Below are 18,082 nucleotides of genomic sequence, written 5' to 3'. Positions count from 1 at the left end.
AGGGAGGGAAGGAGCTTCGCGGGCGCGGCCTGCCGGGGAGCAGCGCGGGGGTGGGGTGGGGTGTGGAGCCAGGCAGGAAGGAAGGAGAGAAAGCCAGCAAGAAAGTGAGCGAGCGGGGAGCCGGAGGGAGAACTGAAAGTTGAAGGACTCTAAAGCCCTGCGCTTCCTTCTTCTGCCTCCCTGTGCCTGTGGGCTGCTGGCTTTTGGCAGAGGTAAGGCGGGCTCGGCGGGTGCGGGGTTTGGGCGGGCTCTGGCCGCTGCCGGGAGTGATGCTGCCGCTCCGGTGCCGCCGGCAGCGAGCCCCGCGCTGCTGCTGCGCCCGCCCTGGAAAGCTGCCGGAGCGCGCCCGGTGTCTGGGACGGAGCATGTCCCACATGAGCGACACGTACTGAAGCTGGGATCGGAATGGAAATAGTTGTAGGCAGGTAGAAAGTAAGGCGTGTATTGCTGTCTCTTTTCTTTGTAGCTTCAGTTGTTTCAACTATTTGTATGTAAATGTCATGCTAAAGAGCGGGGCTTTAGTGTAGTGTGTTTATTGACTCTATGAATCGTTTTTCTGAAGGCAGACGTGAGCAGACCTCATGTTAGCTGCCATTATAAACCTGCAAGTTTTATCAGAAAACTTAAAGTCAAAGAAGCTGTAGTATGTGTGGATGGAGAATACGGATGAAGGGTACAGCACCTTAGTGTTCCCACTGCAACTTCCCAAAGTTCCAATTCCACCCTGAGTTTGCTTATTCATGGCATGCCGTTCCTTACTCCAGCGACTCTGCAAGTTGTTCCACTGGAATTTCTTGCAGTATGAGGTTTGACTCCGAGGTAACGAAAGTTGCTGAACCTATTTCTAGAAGGCAAGTGCTCTGAAATTAAAAAAAGAAAAGAAAGACAAAGAAGCAGTTTGACAGAGGATGTGATTAAAGTTGTTTTGTAATCATCCTCTAGGTTGACCTATGCTTAGTAACTTCCTTGTATTGGTAGAGGCAATAGCTCTATCGCAATTGATGCAATCAGTATTTTTTTTTAAGCAATCTATATGCTGATTGTATAATGTCGGTTTTGGGAAAGACCTTTAATCTACAATGTTTTCTATGTTAATCTTGTCAGTTTTTGTGGAGTCAGTTGCAACGCGAAGATGAAATTTACTACTTGCACGTTTTGTTCCGCTCCATGGTAAGACCTGTTGCACTGTTTGTTGAGGCCTTTTTTTTTGTTTGTTTGTTTGGGTTTTTTTTAAATGTATTTATTAGGATCTTCATCTAGTATGTTGTTTAGCAGAAGTTGGGAGCAAGCCTGAACTTGCTTGTGTCTGTTGAACTGATTGCTCACAGTGTGATTATATTGGCGTGTACTTTTAGAGGTTTGACAGTTTCTTCAGGCTTGTGTCTGTATTGATATTAAGAAAAGGAAAAAAAGCCTAGTCCGACTTGAGTGTTTCTGTGTTCACCTATAACCTACTGTTCACACATTTAATTATTAAAATTTTAGTTGCTTGCTTGCCTCAACAAAGATTTGTCTATCTCCCAGGCAATTTTGTCTTCAAGACTTTTCAACTTGAAAAATCAGAATTAAAGAATTTTAAGATTAGTAGATAGAGCTTTCCAGAATGCTAGACACAGGTGCTTACCCTCCATATGAGGAAGGGTTCTGAGAATTAGAAATGCCGTTTTTATTTGATAGCTATTCAGCTGTCAGTTTTAGTAAAAGAAAAGACCTGTTAGGCCACTCTTGAGTTTTTTTGCCACTCCTTGCCTAAGTCTGTTCCATAAGATGGGAAAAGGAAGAAATTAACAATCAGTTTGTAAGTAAGTGTGAAAAACATCTTCTGTGGAATAAAGTTGTATGATACTGTGAAAGGCTTAAGATGTGTGACACACATTGCAATTCATCCGCTGCAGAAACTTTTTTCTTAGAAGAAAAGCCCAAATGATTTTCCTTGTGTTGCTTTTTTCACTTAGCAGTTTAGGTGTTTTGTCCCTATTTTGATAAAATGGAATAGTCAGGTGTCTTCCAAGAAGTTTGATGTTTTTCTTTTTTTTTAATAGCCATTATAGCATTTTCCTATTTTTAGTAACCGCGTTGAGAATGGTGATTTTTGTCTTACTTACGCTACTTAAGATGATATATTACAAGAATCAATTTTATTTAAGCAAGTTCAATTTCTCCTTGCATTTTTTTTGTTTGTTTGTTTTTTGTTGTTTTTTGGGTTGATTTTTTTTTTGCTATTTATTTATAAGTAGGAAAAATCTGTTTTGCCTTGCTTCTGAGAGGAGATTTGTTTTATGGAGTGTATGCAGCCATGTGCACTAATGTTGTTTACAAATGCTGAATTTGTGGTGGTATAAATATGGATGTGAAAGAGAATGAATGTATTTGTACAAATGTGTATGTGCCACTCCATTTCTAATACTGTACATTCTTTAGGGTTTATTATAAATTACTTTGCAATCAAACCTAAGGAGGAGATTACATTTTTTTTTAAATTGATAGCAATCATATCAAAATAGAGTAATGTAAGGTGGTCCTTGAGTTCTGCATTCTTGAGTTCAAATCTTATAAAACGTTTTAAGAAATGATTACATATTTATGTTCTGGCCTGTGAAACACTCACCAGCGTGTGCAGATTTGTTTAGCTGTTTGTTACATTAATCTTTGTGTAAGTAGTGAAACCAAACCAGTTGTCAGTACAACCCTTTGCTTAGGCCCACAAAATATGTGATCTTAGTGTTATTTAACCAGTGGCATAGCTAGGCCAGATCTTTAGCATGTCATCAAAAATCTTGATGGATGCACTGATAGCTTCTGCCATAGACAACTACAGAAACAGAAAGTAGCTTGGGCTTTATCTTGCATCGCTGTTGGCATTTTGTGGTCAAAATGTCTTCTCAGCAAGCAGTTCCTTCCTTCCTCTGCTACATGCTTTGTTCATAAAACGTAATCATTCTTACAGATTTGGACGCAGCTTGTTCTCTGCTAGGTATCCCTTAGCATTGGTATGTGGTTTGTACAAAGATGGGTTAGAGTCCAAACAGCTGATAGCACATGGCTATTTGAGTTCCTGAAGTAACAACACTGCAGGTGTTCTGGAATAAGGTGTAGGCAAAGCTATTGCATGTAGAAAAAACAGTATTACGATAGAGAGGAGAGAATGTGGATATAAATATTTTTGTTTATCTATAACAGATATATACTTATTTATAAATATAGAGCTAAAGCTAGTCTCCCAGATGCCCTTTTTGTTATTATGAAAGATGGAGGGATTGAGAAGATGCTACTGTCTGAACACTAACACCTTAGGGAAAAAGTAGACAAATGCGATCATGAAACCCAGAACTGTCAAGGAAGGTGGAAATGGCTGACATAACCAGCTGCAACTTTACATTCCTTAGACTGATATGCTAGTGCTATAGGGATTTTATATACTTGAATATGTGTGTGCTTTGGTTGTTGTTTTTTTGTGGTTTTGTTTGGTTTTTTCTTTTTTTCCCCGCTTTTGTTTGTAGTCTGTTTGATTGTGTTTTTTAATTACTGGTTATCTGAAGGACTATTTTCTGTCCCACACAGTACCTGTCTGATATTTTTTTCCTTGATAAATAATTTCTGTACTATTTTTTTATTCATTCTGCACTCAGAATGTGAGAATATTTACTCATCTAGTTAAGAGGATATACATTTACATTTTTCAGAGTTTAGAGATGGGGGGGAGGCCATACTGTTGAATTTTATCCCTAATGACTAGAGGCTGCCCTGAAAATTTTGAGGAAATGCTGAGTTTTCAAATTTTTAAAGGAATGATGGAAGTTTATATAAGCATGCGGGTTAGAATGGGAAAAAGGTAAATACAAAAGTGGATTGTTAATCTGTTCAGATCAATCCAAGGCTTTTTGAATTTAAATGACCTGGGAATCTTTAATTGAGGGTTAACTCTGTAATGAAGTTAATCTCTCTTGAGAGGCTGATATCTGATTGACCTATAGAGTTGTCTGTCTAAAAGGTTTTAATTGTATCAATTTAATATTCAAGATAAGTCACTTCTGAGAATTGTGGGTAGTAATCGAAGCTGATAAAAATATATCCAGAAAAATGAAGCTGGAGACTAGAGAGAATCCAATTATTTATTTTAAATCAAGGAACATTTATAGCAATTGGTACAGTAAAAATGTAGGCAATGTTTTAAGCTTAAATTCTAGATCATAAGTGCTGCATTTTTTGTCGTGAAATACTTTGAAGAATTGAGTATTGATGCCTACTACCACAGACAAATTCTGGTCTTAACATTTCTCCGCTTTCTAAATGCTACTTAAATCTTAATGCTCTTCCACTGAAGCTGTTCTTTCTTTTCCAGGCTGCTTAAGGCTAGTACCTGCATGCCAGGACAGCTGTTACAGTCAGCAGATTTCCCCAAGGCCAAATTACTCTTTATACAGAAAGAGAGAGGTGAAAAACCTGTTGAGTGTTGCTGATCTTAAACCTTCTTTGAAGAAATATTATTTCAGGTTGTTTCAAACACCTTTAGAGCAGTAGCATCTGGCTTTTGTAAATTGTGAATTTAGATACGGCCCTGAAAGAAAGAATAATTCAAACAGATGAAATCTGCAGTGTAAGAGCTGAGTTGGAAAATACTAAGGAAAAACGCATGAACAGCCAGAGCCTGCTTATGGGCTCATGCCTGTTCCCTTTGTGGCCAAGGGAAAGCTTCCTTGTCAGAGTTGAGGTGCTGGTGGTTTCCTGTATTCCTGCTGACAGTGTGTTTGAAGGGCTGGCTCTGCTGTTGAAAACCATGTTATTGAGGATTGTGCTTGTTCGGTTGGATTCTCAGTTGGAGAGGGCTTGAATGCACAGTTCACATGGAATGCTCTAGATGGTCATTTTCCCTTTGTTCCATTGCAGGTGTGTTTTTATGTTAAAAGGATTTTGAGATTGGAAGATAAGGGAGTAGAAGCCCTATTTCATAATTGGTTTGGGTTAGTGTGGAAACAGGAAAGTTTTAGGCTCCAGCTATGGTCTTGGATAACTCTCCCGGATAGCCAAGTACTGTGTAATAGGAGTGTGTGTGTAGATAAGTGATTCATCTCTTTAACTGTTCATCTTAATGTTTAACTACTAGGAATATGTGTTTTAAGTCTGTATTACTTGTGCTTAGACTTTGATTTTGCTATTTTCTTTATATAGGCTAAGATAAAAGGATGGGTTTACCCTTGTTGAAATTATTGTATACAAACAATTAAAAAATATTCATGTTCATCTGACAGGAGTCTTTCACAATTTTATTCAAGGTAATTCTGAGGTTCAGGTGAGAATTGTTTTTAATGTCCTTTTTCTTTTCCGTATGTTTGCAGTCTTTAAAAAAAATCAGTTTGAACTGAAGAAACTTGAAGAGGTGTTGTGAGGAAACAAATATTTTCTGCTGGCTGGTGGACACCAAATTCAAGAGTTTTCTTGCTAGTAAACATGCAAGCAACCTGACTATTTCTACTTGACTGTGTGGGGCAATATACGGAATGAAGTCATGTCATCCACAGGCAATGGCTCTGATATTGAAGAATTTTTGGTCAACATTAACCTTGCACAGTATCTTCCTAACTTTAAAAAATATGGCTATAACACAGTGACAGATTGCATGGGAATCAATAACAGTGTGCTTCAGCAAATGGGAGTGTTGCCTACAGGACATCGCAGAAGAATTCTTAAACAGTTAGACAATCTTTTGGAAATTCAAGGAAATTGTCTTTTCCATGAAAATTTAAAACTCAAAGACTTGAAAGGTTTGGAAGAGAAGCAATATTCATCCTCTGATCAGGAGTCTCCTATAAGCAATTCAGGTGTAGATCAGACTGGCTTGATACCTGTAACATCATCAGTGCAACTCCTTAAAAAATCTTACGTCAATAAGGAAGGGTTTGAATTTGCAGAGCAAAACTCAATGGAGGCAAATGATGATAACTTTACAGATTTGGATTTTTTTAGTTTATACCAGAATTCAGACAGCATACTAAAAGCTGTCAGTCAAAATAGAAATACTAACATGAATAATCAGCAGGATGCATCGCTGACAGAAGCTGCTGCATACCGAGCTGATGAGCACTTGATTGACCCTTTGGTGTTCCGTGATCCTCCTTCATTTGTTCGTTCATGTGAGACAAAATGCAAGGAAAACAAACAGCAGAGGTTTGCAGATGAGGGTGATTTATCTAATAGAAAACCAGGTTCTCCATTCTATAAGTTTAAAGGAGAAATGATAGACAATGACTTATATGATTCCTGTGCGTTAAACTGCATGAAAGTATTTCCAAGAGCAACCCGATCTTTTATCTTAAGGCATCGACCTGTACCAGAAATTCCCGAGTCAAGTAAAGTTCAACCTTCATCAAGGTAATTGCTCTTCAGTACTAATGAGAAATTACTATTTTGGTAGAACTTACAGTTTGGGGTTTCTTGATTTTTATTTCCTTATGTCTATTTTTTTTTTGTGTGTGAATTTTTTAAATATGCACTGTAAATACACTGGATTTGATATGAATGTTGCCGAATTAAGTGAAGAAGGATTAAGCTTCAGTGTACTTTTAAAACAAAAATGAGAGTGTAAAGGGAAATTTTAGAACCGTGTGTCCTTATAACCTCCTCAATTTTCTCTGCATGTACATATTCACAGATAAAGCTTTATTGATTTAGGTATAACTCTTATAAAGTATAAAACATAAGCAAGAACTTCAAGATGGCTTTTGGGTAATTTCTGAACTGATAGTCATTTAATTGTTAACTTTGGAGAATGAAGGGAACCATTTATTCATATTATGTGTTGGCTTTTGCTAGTGGTCTCATAACAACAAAACCTTAATTTTTAATGATGCTTCTACAGTAAAAATATTTCAGAGACATTCCAGCAGGGAAAAACAACAGTAGAAAAAGGAGGGAAAAAGAAGACCATAGCTGTGAATGGTTTTTCAGAGTTTATGCCATCTTTTAATTTGTTTCTGAGTATTCAGGTGATGTGACTGTCTTTGTCTTCCTTCGGAATGGTTGAGTTCATAATTTGAAATCAGAAATTACTGAGTGGCACTTATTTCTTGAATAAGCATTAGTTGTTATAGCTTGTCTTGGAAAAATATGATAGCATGTTGAGAAAAATATCTGCTGTTGGGACTTAATTCAAGACCTATCTTGATAAAGGTATAATTGTTGGAATGTTAAAAATAATAGGCATTGAATATGTAGCAATTAAAATACAATATGGCAGTCTTTAAGCAAAAAAATACCTCCACACAGGTTAATTTGTAATATAGTTGGATCTATTAAGTAAGTTTTAGTTGTCATGCTGGCTAAGTGTCTTAAACAGAAGAAAAATTAATGCAGAGGCATATGCAAAGTGTTTTTTTTGGTGTAACTGTATCCAGATCATGAGGTTGCATTTTTTTTTTTTTCCAATTTTTTTTGAACCACAAGCTATGCCTGGAGGGGACATGTCTAAGAATGTTTTTTATTTATCTTGAGTTTTTCATCTGCATATCTCAGCAGTTAGAAGCATCATCGAGTTTATACATGCTCTAAATGCAGGGATTTCCCAGCATTTATTAGTTTTTAGATTACTGAGCAATGTCAAAATTAATCTTGTAATGCAATTGTTTGAACAGGTGGAGAGGCAAAGTTTCTTTGCAACAATTAGTGATTTTTTTTTGTGTGCCTTAAAAACTACTTCATTGGTGTCTTCTAAATTACAAAAAAAATGTCCTCATTGAAAATTAAGTATACCTATCCAGTAAGGTATACTGCTCCAGTGAGGAGCAGATTTATATTAAGTTTTGTAGAATGATTATACCTACTTCATGTAATAAAGCTATTCATGCTGAGACAAAATGGGATTCTTAACCTAAAACATAACTACATACTAAGATTATAATAATCTTGCTGATTTTGTGAAACAGTCATCCAGTTGAGAGAATATAGAGTAGTCTTCCCACCGCTGGAGTAAATCCTGCAATTCCCAGTCTGTTAGTGATTGAAATGTGACTGGGTCACTGACTTCATTACCCACCATTTTGGCTTGTGAGATCCAGTATCTTTTCTTGGTCTTTATGCTCTAGTTGTAATAATATGGAAGTCCTGAGGGACCAGTCTGTCTGCCAGAGATCAAGGCTAAACAAGAACTTCACAGCAGAACTTAAACATGGCAGAAACTCTCTTGATAACCTTTCTGACAACCTTTTCATAGGGGCAGAGAACTAATACTAATACAGAGAACTTTAAAATGGCATTGTGCAAGCATCTTTAACCTCAGGAAAGATTGTATCTTTGTCACAGAATTGCATAGGCAAACAGCCTCAAACTGGCCTTATCGACAGATGCTGGTTTCATCCTTAGTACATTGTATGAAGGCTGTACCATAGAGGCAGAGAAGCCCTGCTGAAATCTGGGAAGCTCAGCATTTCCTTCTAGTCATTCATGGGTATAAGTCATTAAATTTTTATGCAAGGAATACTTTTCTCATTGCCTCCTGTGTACCTTTAGCACAAAAAGTTCTTACAGTGGGTCTCCTTGTGCCCCATAGTAAAGCTGTAACCGTGTCATTTTTTATTACTAATAATGCACTTACCTCCCTTCCAATTTTATCCGCTTCCCTGTGCTTCACTTCTGCTCCTGACTCTTGCCTGTGACAAAGCATGCTGGCATCTGGAAAGACACCATAGCATTTTAGAAGTTGAAAATACCTTAGGTTTATTTCTTTTTTTTTGAATTTGGCACTACAGTGTGGCAGTACTGTAACATTGAGGGGGGGTGCAGAATTTAAAAAAAAGGAAAAAAAAGAAAAAAGTGAAAATTACACTTTTTTTTTTTGTAAATAGTGGGGTTATTGTGCAGATTTTAGTACTGGTTTTTGTTGCTCAGTATTGCTGTGTAGTTATACTAGATTATTTTCATGTATACTTTTCCTTGTTGTATCACTGTGAGCTCTCTCTTGTTGGAGAATTGTCAACAATTGGTCAAAAGGTGTGTAAAACCACAAAGTGAAAAATACAAAATAATGAAAGTATTGTAATGAATGGAACTAAACACAAATGTGTCTTTAGAACAAGATTAAACATAATTAGTTTTGAAATAGTTTTAGATGCTTTGGATACTTTGGATAATGTCAACTAGCAGTCAGTCTTCTGTGAAATAGTTACCCTTGCATTATTCTGGGAAGGAATTTGTTCAAACAAAAAGCTGAAGCAGATTTATAACATGCTAAATCTGATTTTTTTACAGAATGATATGCAGATAAAATTTCAGACTGACGAATTACATAATTTTTTTAGATGTTTTCTTGGCACCCATCTTTGTTACTTGTTGTGCAGTAGTGGAGTTGTTCTTATTCCTTAAGAGAAATAAGAAAAGCTAGACCAAAATTCAGAGTAATATCCTGCTTATGGGGGGAGATATAAATAAGTAAAATAGATAATGGTGCTTGGCTGAGCAGGCATCGTTTGTTTTCTGCAGTTGGCAGATCCTATAGTTGGAATTTCTTGCTTGGTGCTGATATCCTTTAGACTCCATTTCTTAGCATACAAGTGCTCGAGATTGCTAATGAGGTGCCATGCTGGTGTTGCTGTGTATCTCTACTGTGTTCTGCCACACAAAATAAATTTTTTAGAAGAGAGAAGCTGCTCTCTCTCTTTTCCTGTGGGAAGGTGTCATTATTACTTTACCTCCGCTAGCAGTCTGTGAACCCCAAAGCTTTAACGCAGCATGCTAGAGCAGTTTTGATATGTTTGCATTTTGGGAGGGTTAGGTCTTGAGATAGATAGAAAAGAAAACACGTCTTGAATGAGTTTGGAAACAAAAGCTGCTTTCATTTAAAACACTCAGCAGATGAATGCCAAGTAAAGACTTCGAGGCACTGACTGCTTGCACTGACCTCCTTCCCTCACATTTTTGCAAGGTGACAGGCGTATATTGAATAAACCAGCTTGGTGCAAAGTTTTAGCTTTCCAGCCTTTCAGCATTTAGCAAGACCAGTCACTGCCTCATCACATCTTTCATCCTGTTTATACATAATACAGGGGTGCTAGAGAAGGGTGTGCAGCCTGAGCTGCATCCGGTACCTCTTAATACATGAAAACAAGAAGTCCTAATCACCACAGCTGGAACAAAGTCAACATTGAATGATAATTGAGATTATTAGTGTATCTTTGAAAAATGTCCACACTTTGTGGTTGGCAGACTGCTTGCGTTAACCTTCCATTAAAGAGCAAAATAAAGAATATCATCAATTTTGGTTGAGGTACTCAATTTTTGAATTGAAAAAATTCAAGAGAAGAGGTATTTGCTTTCTGAAATGGCTAAGAAAAAGTAATGAATTGATACAGTTATAAGATTTTTTTTTTCAATATTTTTTCCTCCAACAGATGCCTTCAGTATTTTTCTCTCTTTTAATCCAGGTATTTAATCTGTACAACAACTAGTTTACTTTTCTATTAAGCATTCACAAATTATTATCATTTTATAGCTTGCACTGTTGGGTTTTTATGACACATAATCGTTCAAGCAGATACTCAAAGTGAGCTCATTTCATTCATTTTATATCTTCAGATAGGTAGTTTTTAATTTACATGAGTTTTAAATTTGCTTTCCAAAAATGACAAGGAGGTGTATTTTTGAATGCTGGAAAAAAGACTATGGTTGTTTTTTCAGCAGGATTTTGTGCCATGTATACATAAATGTAGGTGCATGATCAAAAAGAATACACAAGTTCTGAAAAGTATATGGATTTTAAAAAAAGTGTGGATTATTTTGTGTGTGTGATTTTTGTTTGTTTGTTTTTTAAGCTGACTGTTTTTTTATTACCTGGTGAATTTATCCATCCACCCTGAAACTAAGCAAATGACTCACTGTTTTACATAAGGGAAGCCTCCATAATCTTAGAGGCTCTTCAAGTCAAAGCTGTTTGTCTTTAAGTCTTAATTTAGTTTAATGCTGCTAGTGCACTTCAAAAGATACCAACCTACCAACAAAAAGCTCTGATCTGTGTTGAAATACACTAGGTTAGGTTTTGGGTGTTTTTTAAGCATATTAAGTGCACAAAAACACATGAAGTTAGTTTGCTGATGGAGCTTCAAAAGGTGTAACTAGATGAATTTTAGTAAAATGTATGATGAAACAGACTTTTTAAGTATTTGCTATGTATTTATTGTAATTATGACTCAGGAGAGTAGGCAATTATATATGGGAACTAGGCTATGATCCACTTTTACTGGCCCAACTCACTCTGTGTTTTCTAAACCCAGGATTTTATAAAGTAATCATTGGGGAACTTAGCTTATGTAACCTGGATAACATTTGAAATGTCAAGTAACTTTATAAGGTTCCATCTTGAATTTAATCCAATAAAATTTTTGAGGCAGATTTAGGCGTGGAGTAAAAATTATGTGAAATAGTAGTTCATGAACGCCTTCTGTCACAAAGAAATATCATTTTGTAGTTAGGAGTAATTCAAGTTGGACTTCATGAGACAGTAGGTCTGAAGTGCTAAATGTAGCTTATCTTAAAATACTAAAATTTCTCAATATGTTAAAAGGGGAAACAAAAGTTAGGAGATTGATAGTTTTAGTAGAAGATAATTGCCTTTGGCTTTAAATGATGGAGGACCCACAGACTGTTAGGAAAACCAATAAGGATCTTACATGGCATTTATAAGCCTCAGAATATTCTATAAGGATGCATAAGAACCTTCAGTACTCTTACTTCAAGCAGAGAAAATGCAAGTAAGAGGAAAAATTGATAATTAAGTTAATGGGAGAATTCAGAGCTTGACTGAAAAGACCTGTAATACCGAGCACTGGACAAGTGAAGGTGGATTAGAAATTTTCTAATTCACACTTTTTTCTTCCTATGTTCTGATAATACAGCTGTCTTGGCCTGAAATATAAATAGTAGCAATACTATTGCACTGTACTTGAAATTACTGAAATACATGGGACCAGCACGCCACTAATAAAATAACTTTTCTGCTGTGCATGGAGATGCCTTCTTACCCATGTGCAAAATGTGTAGGAGTTGTCCCTGGCAGTTGCAATGCAATGCCACTTACCTCTTGGTTTTAAAACTTTGTACGGGGAAATAATTCTCTTAAGGAAATCTAAACTTTACAGCAGTTTTTTTTTTTCAGTGTTTGGGAGCGTGTTCTGGCTGGGTTCTCGGGCCTCTTATGAGTTTAATGTTAAAGCAGATTTTCATAGTACATCCTTTTTTAAATACAGCCATTGGTATTTATTGTGAAGGGGAAGGGAAGGAAAAGGTTGAGGAAAACTCTGGGATCTCCATTCTTCATACAATCTGAATGTTTTTAATATCAATTTAGAACAAAAAACCGCCTGAATTTGGGATGTCTGCTAGGATCAGAGAAGTATTTAATGTCATAAGGGGAGGAAAACATGTTGTGTGACTTTAAAAAAAAAGTCAGAAAATTTCCCAAGATTTAGAACTTATTGTTTCGATACTTGTATAAAATTTTAATTTTTTAACTGCATGAGATGGTTCTGCTTATTTTCTGGGGAATTTCAATTAATGTTTTCTTTCTGTGCTTTGTTTTGTTCAAGTTCCCTTCAGAGAAGAAGAAATATGGGCCTTGTAAATATTTCTTGCACTGGGAGGCAAATTTCACAAAACAGTGAGTTAAGCATGCTGATATTTGTGTCTTGAATAGTAAAGAAAAATAAACCTTGAACTGGTTGTCTAAAATCATTATTGCTTACATATTTTAAGGAATATTGGGCATCTCAAAGGTCTAGAAGAACTGATTTATGTGATAGGAGAGGATTGAATCAGTTCTCCATTTTCACTTACTTTTTGAATATGTCCAAATAAAAAAAAAATAGAAAATCTACTCTTCAAGCCCCATTTATTTTAATATATATATTGAGACTAGTGTTTAAGTTTCTAATATTAGATCCAGATTTTTTTTAAGCAGAGTTAATTTCTTGAAAGATATAAAAAGTGTATTCCTGACTAATGCTGCTTAAGTTGTTTATAAGCGTTCATAGCTCCTGGAAAGAACAGGAAATTTGTTGTATTAAATAGTTTGCTGAAGTGTTTTGAAGTCTTGTGCAGTCAGCTGGAAACTTCTTTCATATTTAAAAAATGTCTTTTTTGAAGTTATGTGTTTATTTTAAGAAATACTTGGTGATAAAATGAAGATGGTGCACAAAAGAGTTGTGTGGTGGTTTATTTTTGGTATTTTTTAAAAGTCAGAATAAAGAGCTTTGGAGCTATTGCTTCTTAGACTAGACCATTGAAGGTTTTTTTATTGTAACTTGATGCAGAGTAGGAAAGAAGAAAATCCCTGTATGCCAGTTATATTCAAATTACATAATAATGTTAATGTCTATGGTGAAAAGAAGGTATCTGGAGTTCATGTAGAAATAGGACATTGTTTCTTGTTCCTCAAAGTTTTTTCTGGGAAAGGCAGAGAAATTGCAAGCTGCACAATCTGTTTCCCTTGTTGATTTCATTATGACTGTAGCAGAGCATTTGTGACTCCCAGTAGAGCACTGTGTGACTGTATCTATTTATTATTTATTGATTTGCTTTAAGATACATCCATGGAAGAAAAGCCACCCATTATCTCTCCATATGGGGAAACCTTTATTTGTGACAACGCTAAAGATGCTAAAGTAAGTTGAGAAGCCTGAATGTATATAGTCTGTCTTCACTTTAATCTTCATGCTGGGTATTGCATACTGGCTTAATTTTTTTTTTTGTGCTCTTTTAGTTGCCAGTCCTTGATTTCTGTCATTTTAGGTATATGCAAAGGGTTTATGATGTAAATATATGAGGACTAATGTAATGAGTTTTGTTAATCCCAAGAAACACTTTGGATGTTTAGTAGTAATAAGAAGCTGCAGTGTATGTTTTGATTGTTTCTTGGCTCATAATTGAGGTTAAGCTGTTGAAACTTGAAACCGTTAGAAGTTACTAAGAATGCTAAAAGTGGCTTTTCTTCTCATCTGAGAATTGCAGATCAAGACTGGGTGTCTCTGCACAGACTTTTGCATATCCTGTGAAAGCAGCTTGCACATTAGGTTAGGTGATATGATGGTCACATTTGGCCATGCCCTTTTTCAGTTCCTGTATATGAAATTCTCAGGACTTTTAAGTTCTTGCATGATTTTGATGCATCCCCTAAACGTGCTGTATACCCCGAAAGTCACTTTTCTGTTAAGATTCTCTGGAGTGAATGTTTTTGTTGGGGTTGGTAGTTGGTGTGAATGCCACAGATGACATGTGGACAGACTTCTGAATCACGTGCAGGGAGATATGGGAGGTAAATTAGCTTAGTGAGGCATCTGCCCAATGCCATTACTTTCCAGCTCCTGCTTCTTTCTCAGCAGGAGGCAGACCAGAAATTGTTGATTCTGTGATTGCTTATACTTTTTCCAGCCAGTCTCAAGCCACAGAATTAAAGGTAACAGAAAATTGTTCTGCCCTGGTCTTCAGTCTAATGGTTCATTTGTTAACTATTGTAAACTATTGACTGAAATAAAAACTACTCAAATGGATGTCTAGGATTTTTTTTTCTCCCATTCTAATTTCTTTAGAATTGATCAATAAAAGTAAATGGTTCAAATTTTGTCTTCCAATGAGAGTTAGGAAGACAAAATTTGAATTTCCTATTACTTTTATAGGAATAAAAGTAGTCTCTTTTTGATGCATACTTTGTTTTGGATGTATACTATGCTTTTTTTGTTCTTGTTGACCTTTTAACACAGTACACATAAAATCATACCTTGCCTTTCCTAGTTGTTCTTGTTATGTGCACGCAAAGCTGACCTTTGAGCGTTCATTTTCCTTCCTTGAATGCAATGCCTTGTCTGTGCTAGTTGTTGTCTGTGCTAATGTCTTTAAAAATTCAAAATTTACCTTTTGTAATTGTTTCAATGGCCTAAGCTGATTTTGTAGCAGTTTCCTAGGTCTCTTGTTACTCATTAGCATTATTCTGTACATTTCATTGAAATGGTTGTTTATGAAAAAGCATATCCAGAAAGGTTGTCGGCACTCTTTCTTATCTTACAAAGGCACAAAGTACAAAAATACCATGCTGTTAAACTGGGTTAACTGCTTGAAACTAAATTGCTATTTTGCTGGTTCTAGAATCATGATTAATGCAGTGTATTATGACATCCTTTACCTGAGCTGAAGATTTGGATTTTAATATCACTTCCACGTATGTGAACAGTTTCTTACATTATGTATATCACATGCCTGTTGGAAACATCATAGCTGATTTTAGTTCCATTAGCACTTAATTGTGGCAAAGGTCATAAAGAAGAACTATGTAACAAACATCTTGAGATACCTTTCACTTTCAGATTTTTTTCAGCAGAAGCAAATATCCTAGGAACATATAAGAATATTTAGATAACACTGTAAAGTGTCTGAGATTTTAGAGCTTGTTGCTGCTGCTTCAGGTTAAGTTGTGAGAGTGTAGTTTGTCCATATGAATAAAAGGTGTCAGGCTATATTATACTTAAGACTGAAATTTGTTCTAAGGCCTTGTAAGGTGGCCATCACCCTTCCTTCTCTTTCATTGGTGTAAAGAAAAGGCTTCTGTAGGCTTTTGTGAAGGGAGTGACTGTATAAATAGGTAATGAGTCACTACCGACTGGAAGTAAGTGAGCATAAGAGAACAGGGGAATGAAGGTTATAAAGAAAATACACCTTTGGTTTGGGTCAGGAAGAAAGATAAGTATAAAGAGAAACTTCTGAAAGGCAACCTGAAGAAGGAACTGGGTTTTTTAAAATGCTGATTTAAAAACAACACAAAAATTCAAGTGTTTTAGCAACATTTTGTTGTTGTGTCTAACTAAAGGAGTCAAGTATATTAGAATTCCTCCAGAGGAAGACTGAATTCTAATGAGTTTAGGCCTCATGAGTGACATACTGGCTTTGTCTTGCTGTAGACAGACTAAATTAAACATGCAATCTGAGCTCAGTAAATTGTGTGAGCTGGGTACTGGGATACTGTGGAAGGCTGGCTATATTGCATTTCATGAGAAAATGCTTTGTGTAATACCTCAGACACTTGAAGGAGGTGGGGATTTTATCTTGTATTGAGCCTGAGCATCTTGCAGGATATTTCTGTAAACAGGACAATGCAAATGCTTGGGTTTTCCTTTGTTTGAAATAGATTTTTGTGAGCAAATAGAACTTCCTTTACCCACAACTTGTCTTCATTTGTGGAGTTTTACATTTTAAATTCTACTGACAATAGAAATGCATTTCTTAGTTATTGCTTGGGAGTTATCTGACTCTCTGAATTCACTTGCTCAAGCACTGAAGATTATGGAGTGAGCAGAAGCAGGACATCAAACTGTTACTGTAGTGGTTCTTGAGAGGCAGGAAGAGGTACTATCATGTAGCTTCAGTGTGTATGGATTTCAGTTGTATCCTCATAAACAAATGAAGATAAAGGACACTGACTGTTTTTACTCTGAGGATGTTTCATGCACCATGATATTAGCCTCTTAACTATTGTGCAGAAGTGTGGGCCTTTCCCCTTCTTTTGGGAGATTCCAGGCAATGGAAATACTTGATAAACAGTTGATAATTGCTTTTGCGTTTTCTATTTAATTTGTCTACAAAGTACATTGATGCTTTTTGCTTAGTTTTTTATAGGGTTTGTTTGGTTGCTTTTATTGATGTGTTGGGGAGTTTGTGTTGTTTTTTTGTTGGTTTTTCTTTTTTTTTTTTAGCCCCTTTAGCTACAGCGCAGTACTGCAATGTGTGGGTGGTTAGGTTTTAGTGGGTTTTTATTTTTATAATGGGTCTGGTTGGCAGAGGAAGACAGACATTCACCTAGATTTATCCTAGCATCAGACTGATTTCTACACTTTTGCTGCACACTTCCTCTGCTTTGAACTATGTCTTTTTTTTAGTCTTGCCTTTCCATGTTACCAAGGTACAGTCCTCAAGTACGAGATTACTTTCTGCTACTCAGAAAACAAATGGCAATGTTGTGAAAGCTTATCCACTTTGTTTCTGCCATTGTTCAGCTTCATTACATACACATAAAAGCTTAAATGAGTTGATTAAAACACTTCTTCCAGAAAGCATGAAGATGTTAAATTTAGGGGTTTTTTTAGGAAGAAAGACATACTGAAAAGCCTAGTAGTGCAATATGATTGTCAGATTAAGTTTAGGAAGTGTGAAATGTAATGTTCACGAGCAGTGTTAACCTTGACATTTTGTACACTGCAAGCAGTTTGCAAAGCAGTGTGATAAAGATTTCTAAGCAAAAGTTAATAGATGAGCCTTTTAGGAAGAAGTTCTTGGCAAGAAATAACCCAAAAAACCCTAATGACATATATTCAGTGTGTCTGGGTTCAGTTTTGCTTTAGGATTTTGATTTTGCCATTAAGTGTTCTGTGAAGGCTGTACATTTATTCCAGGAAGAAATATTGTAATGAAAGATAGGCTAGCAGTGGCAAATTATAAATGGTACTTAAGCTACATGTAACTTGTGACTCTTGAGCTTAAAAAATATTCAGTTGTGGTTTAACCCCAGCTAGAATTAGAACACAGCTGCTTGCTTGCTCCCACTGCAGTGTGGAGACCTGGAAAACAAGTGACCTCTTAGATGGTGGAATAAGGCCAGCTTAATAATTACTACAAAGCATAAATGTAATTATAATACTAATGCTGATAGTAACTCTAGTGGAAAGGAGAGAGCATGAGGCTCTGTGCTGTGGATCATCCCTTTGGCCAGTTTGGCTCAGCTGGCCTGGCCATGCACCCTCCTGGCTTCCTGATCCTGGGCTCAGTGGCAGAGCCTGGGAAACTGAAGTCCTTGACTCGGATTGAGCTGTACCCAGCGACATCAGTGTGTTATCAACGTTATCCTCATTCTCAAATGCAAAACGAAGCTATGTACTATGAGAAAATAAACTCTATCCCTGCCAAAACCAGGATGTTAGTAGTGCCTTTAGAAAAATCAGAGCAGTGGTATTTCTATACACTGAATCTCTTTATCTGATTTGTTTGTATCAGGTTTTTTTGGCCATGCTTAAATGTTGGAAATAACATTTCTTAGAATGCAAAAATCAGCTTTCAAGTG

The 18,082-nt window shown here is 36.3% G+C and overlaps 1 protein-coding gene across 1 annotated transcript in view; it reads left to right on the top strand.

Annotated features, from left to right (window-relative positions):
* The first annotated feature begins 82 nt into the window (after window positions 1–82).
* Window positions 83–18,082, top strand: part of ARAP2 (ArfGAP with RhoGAP domain, ankyrin repeat and PH domain 2) — a 113,523-nt gene continuing 95,523 nt past the window's right edge. Inside the window, exons 1-4 of the mRNA XM_063157761.1 lie at window positions 83–212; window positions 5,337–6,369; window positions 12,570–12,640; window positions 13,564–13,643. Of these exons, the coding sequence (XP_063013831.1) occupies window positions 5,507–6,369; window positions 12,570–12,640; window positions 13,564–13,643 (1,014 nt within the window). The 5' untranslated portion in view covers window positions 83–212; window positions 5,337–5,506. The remainder of the gene's footprint in view (window positions 213–5,336; window positions 6,370–12,569; window positions 12,641–13,563; window positions 13,644–18,082) is intronic.

The sequence above is a fragment of the Melospiza melodia genome, chromosome 5, assembly GCF_035770615.1.
Source record: "Melospiza melodia melodia isolate bMelMel2 chromosome 5, bMelMel2.pri, whole genome shotgun sequence".
NCBI classification, from domain to species: domain Eukaryota; kingdom Metazoa; phylum Chordata; class Aves; order Passeriformes; family Passerellidae; genus Melospiza; species Melospiza melodia.
This window is presented reverse-complemented; position numbering and strand designations above follow the sequence as displayed.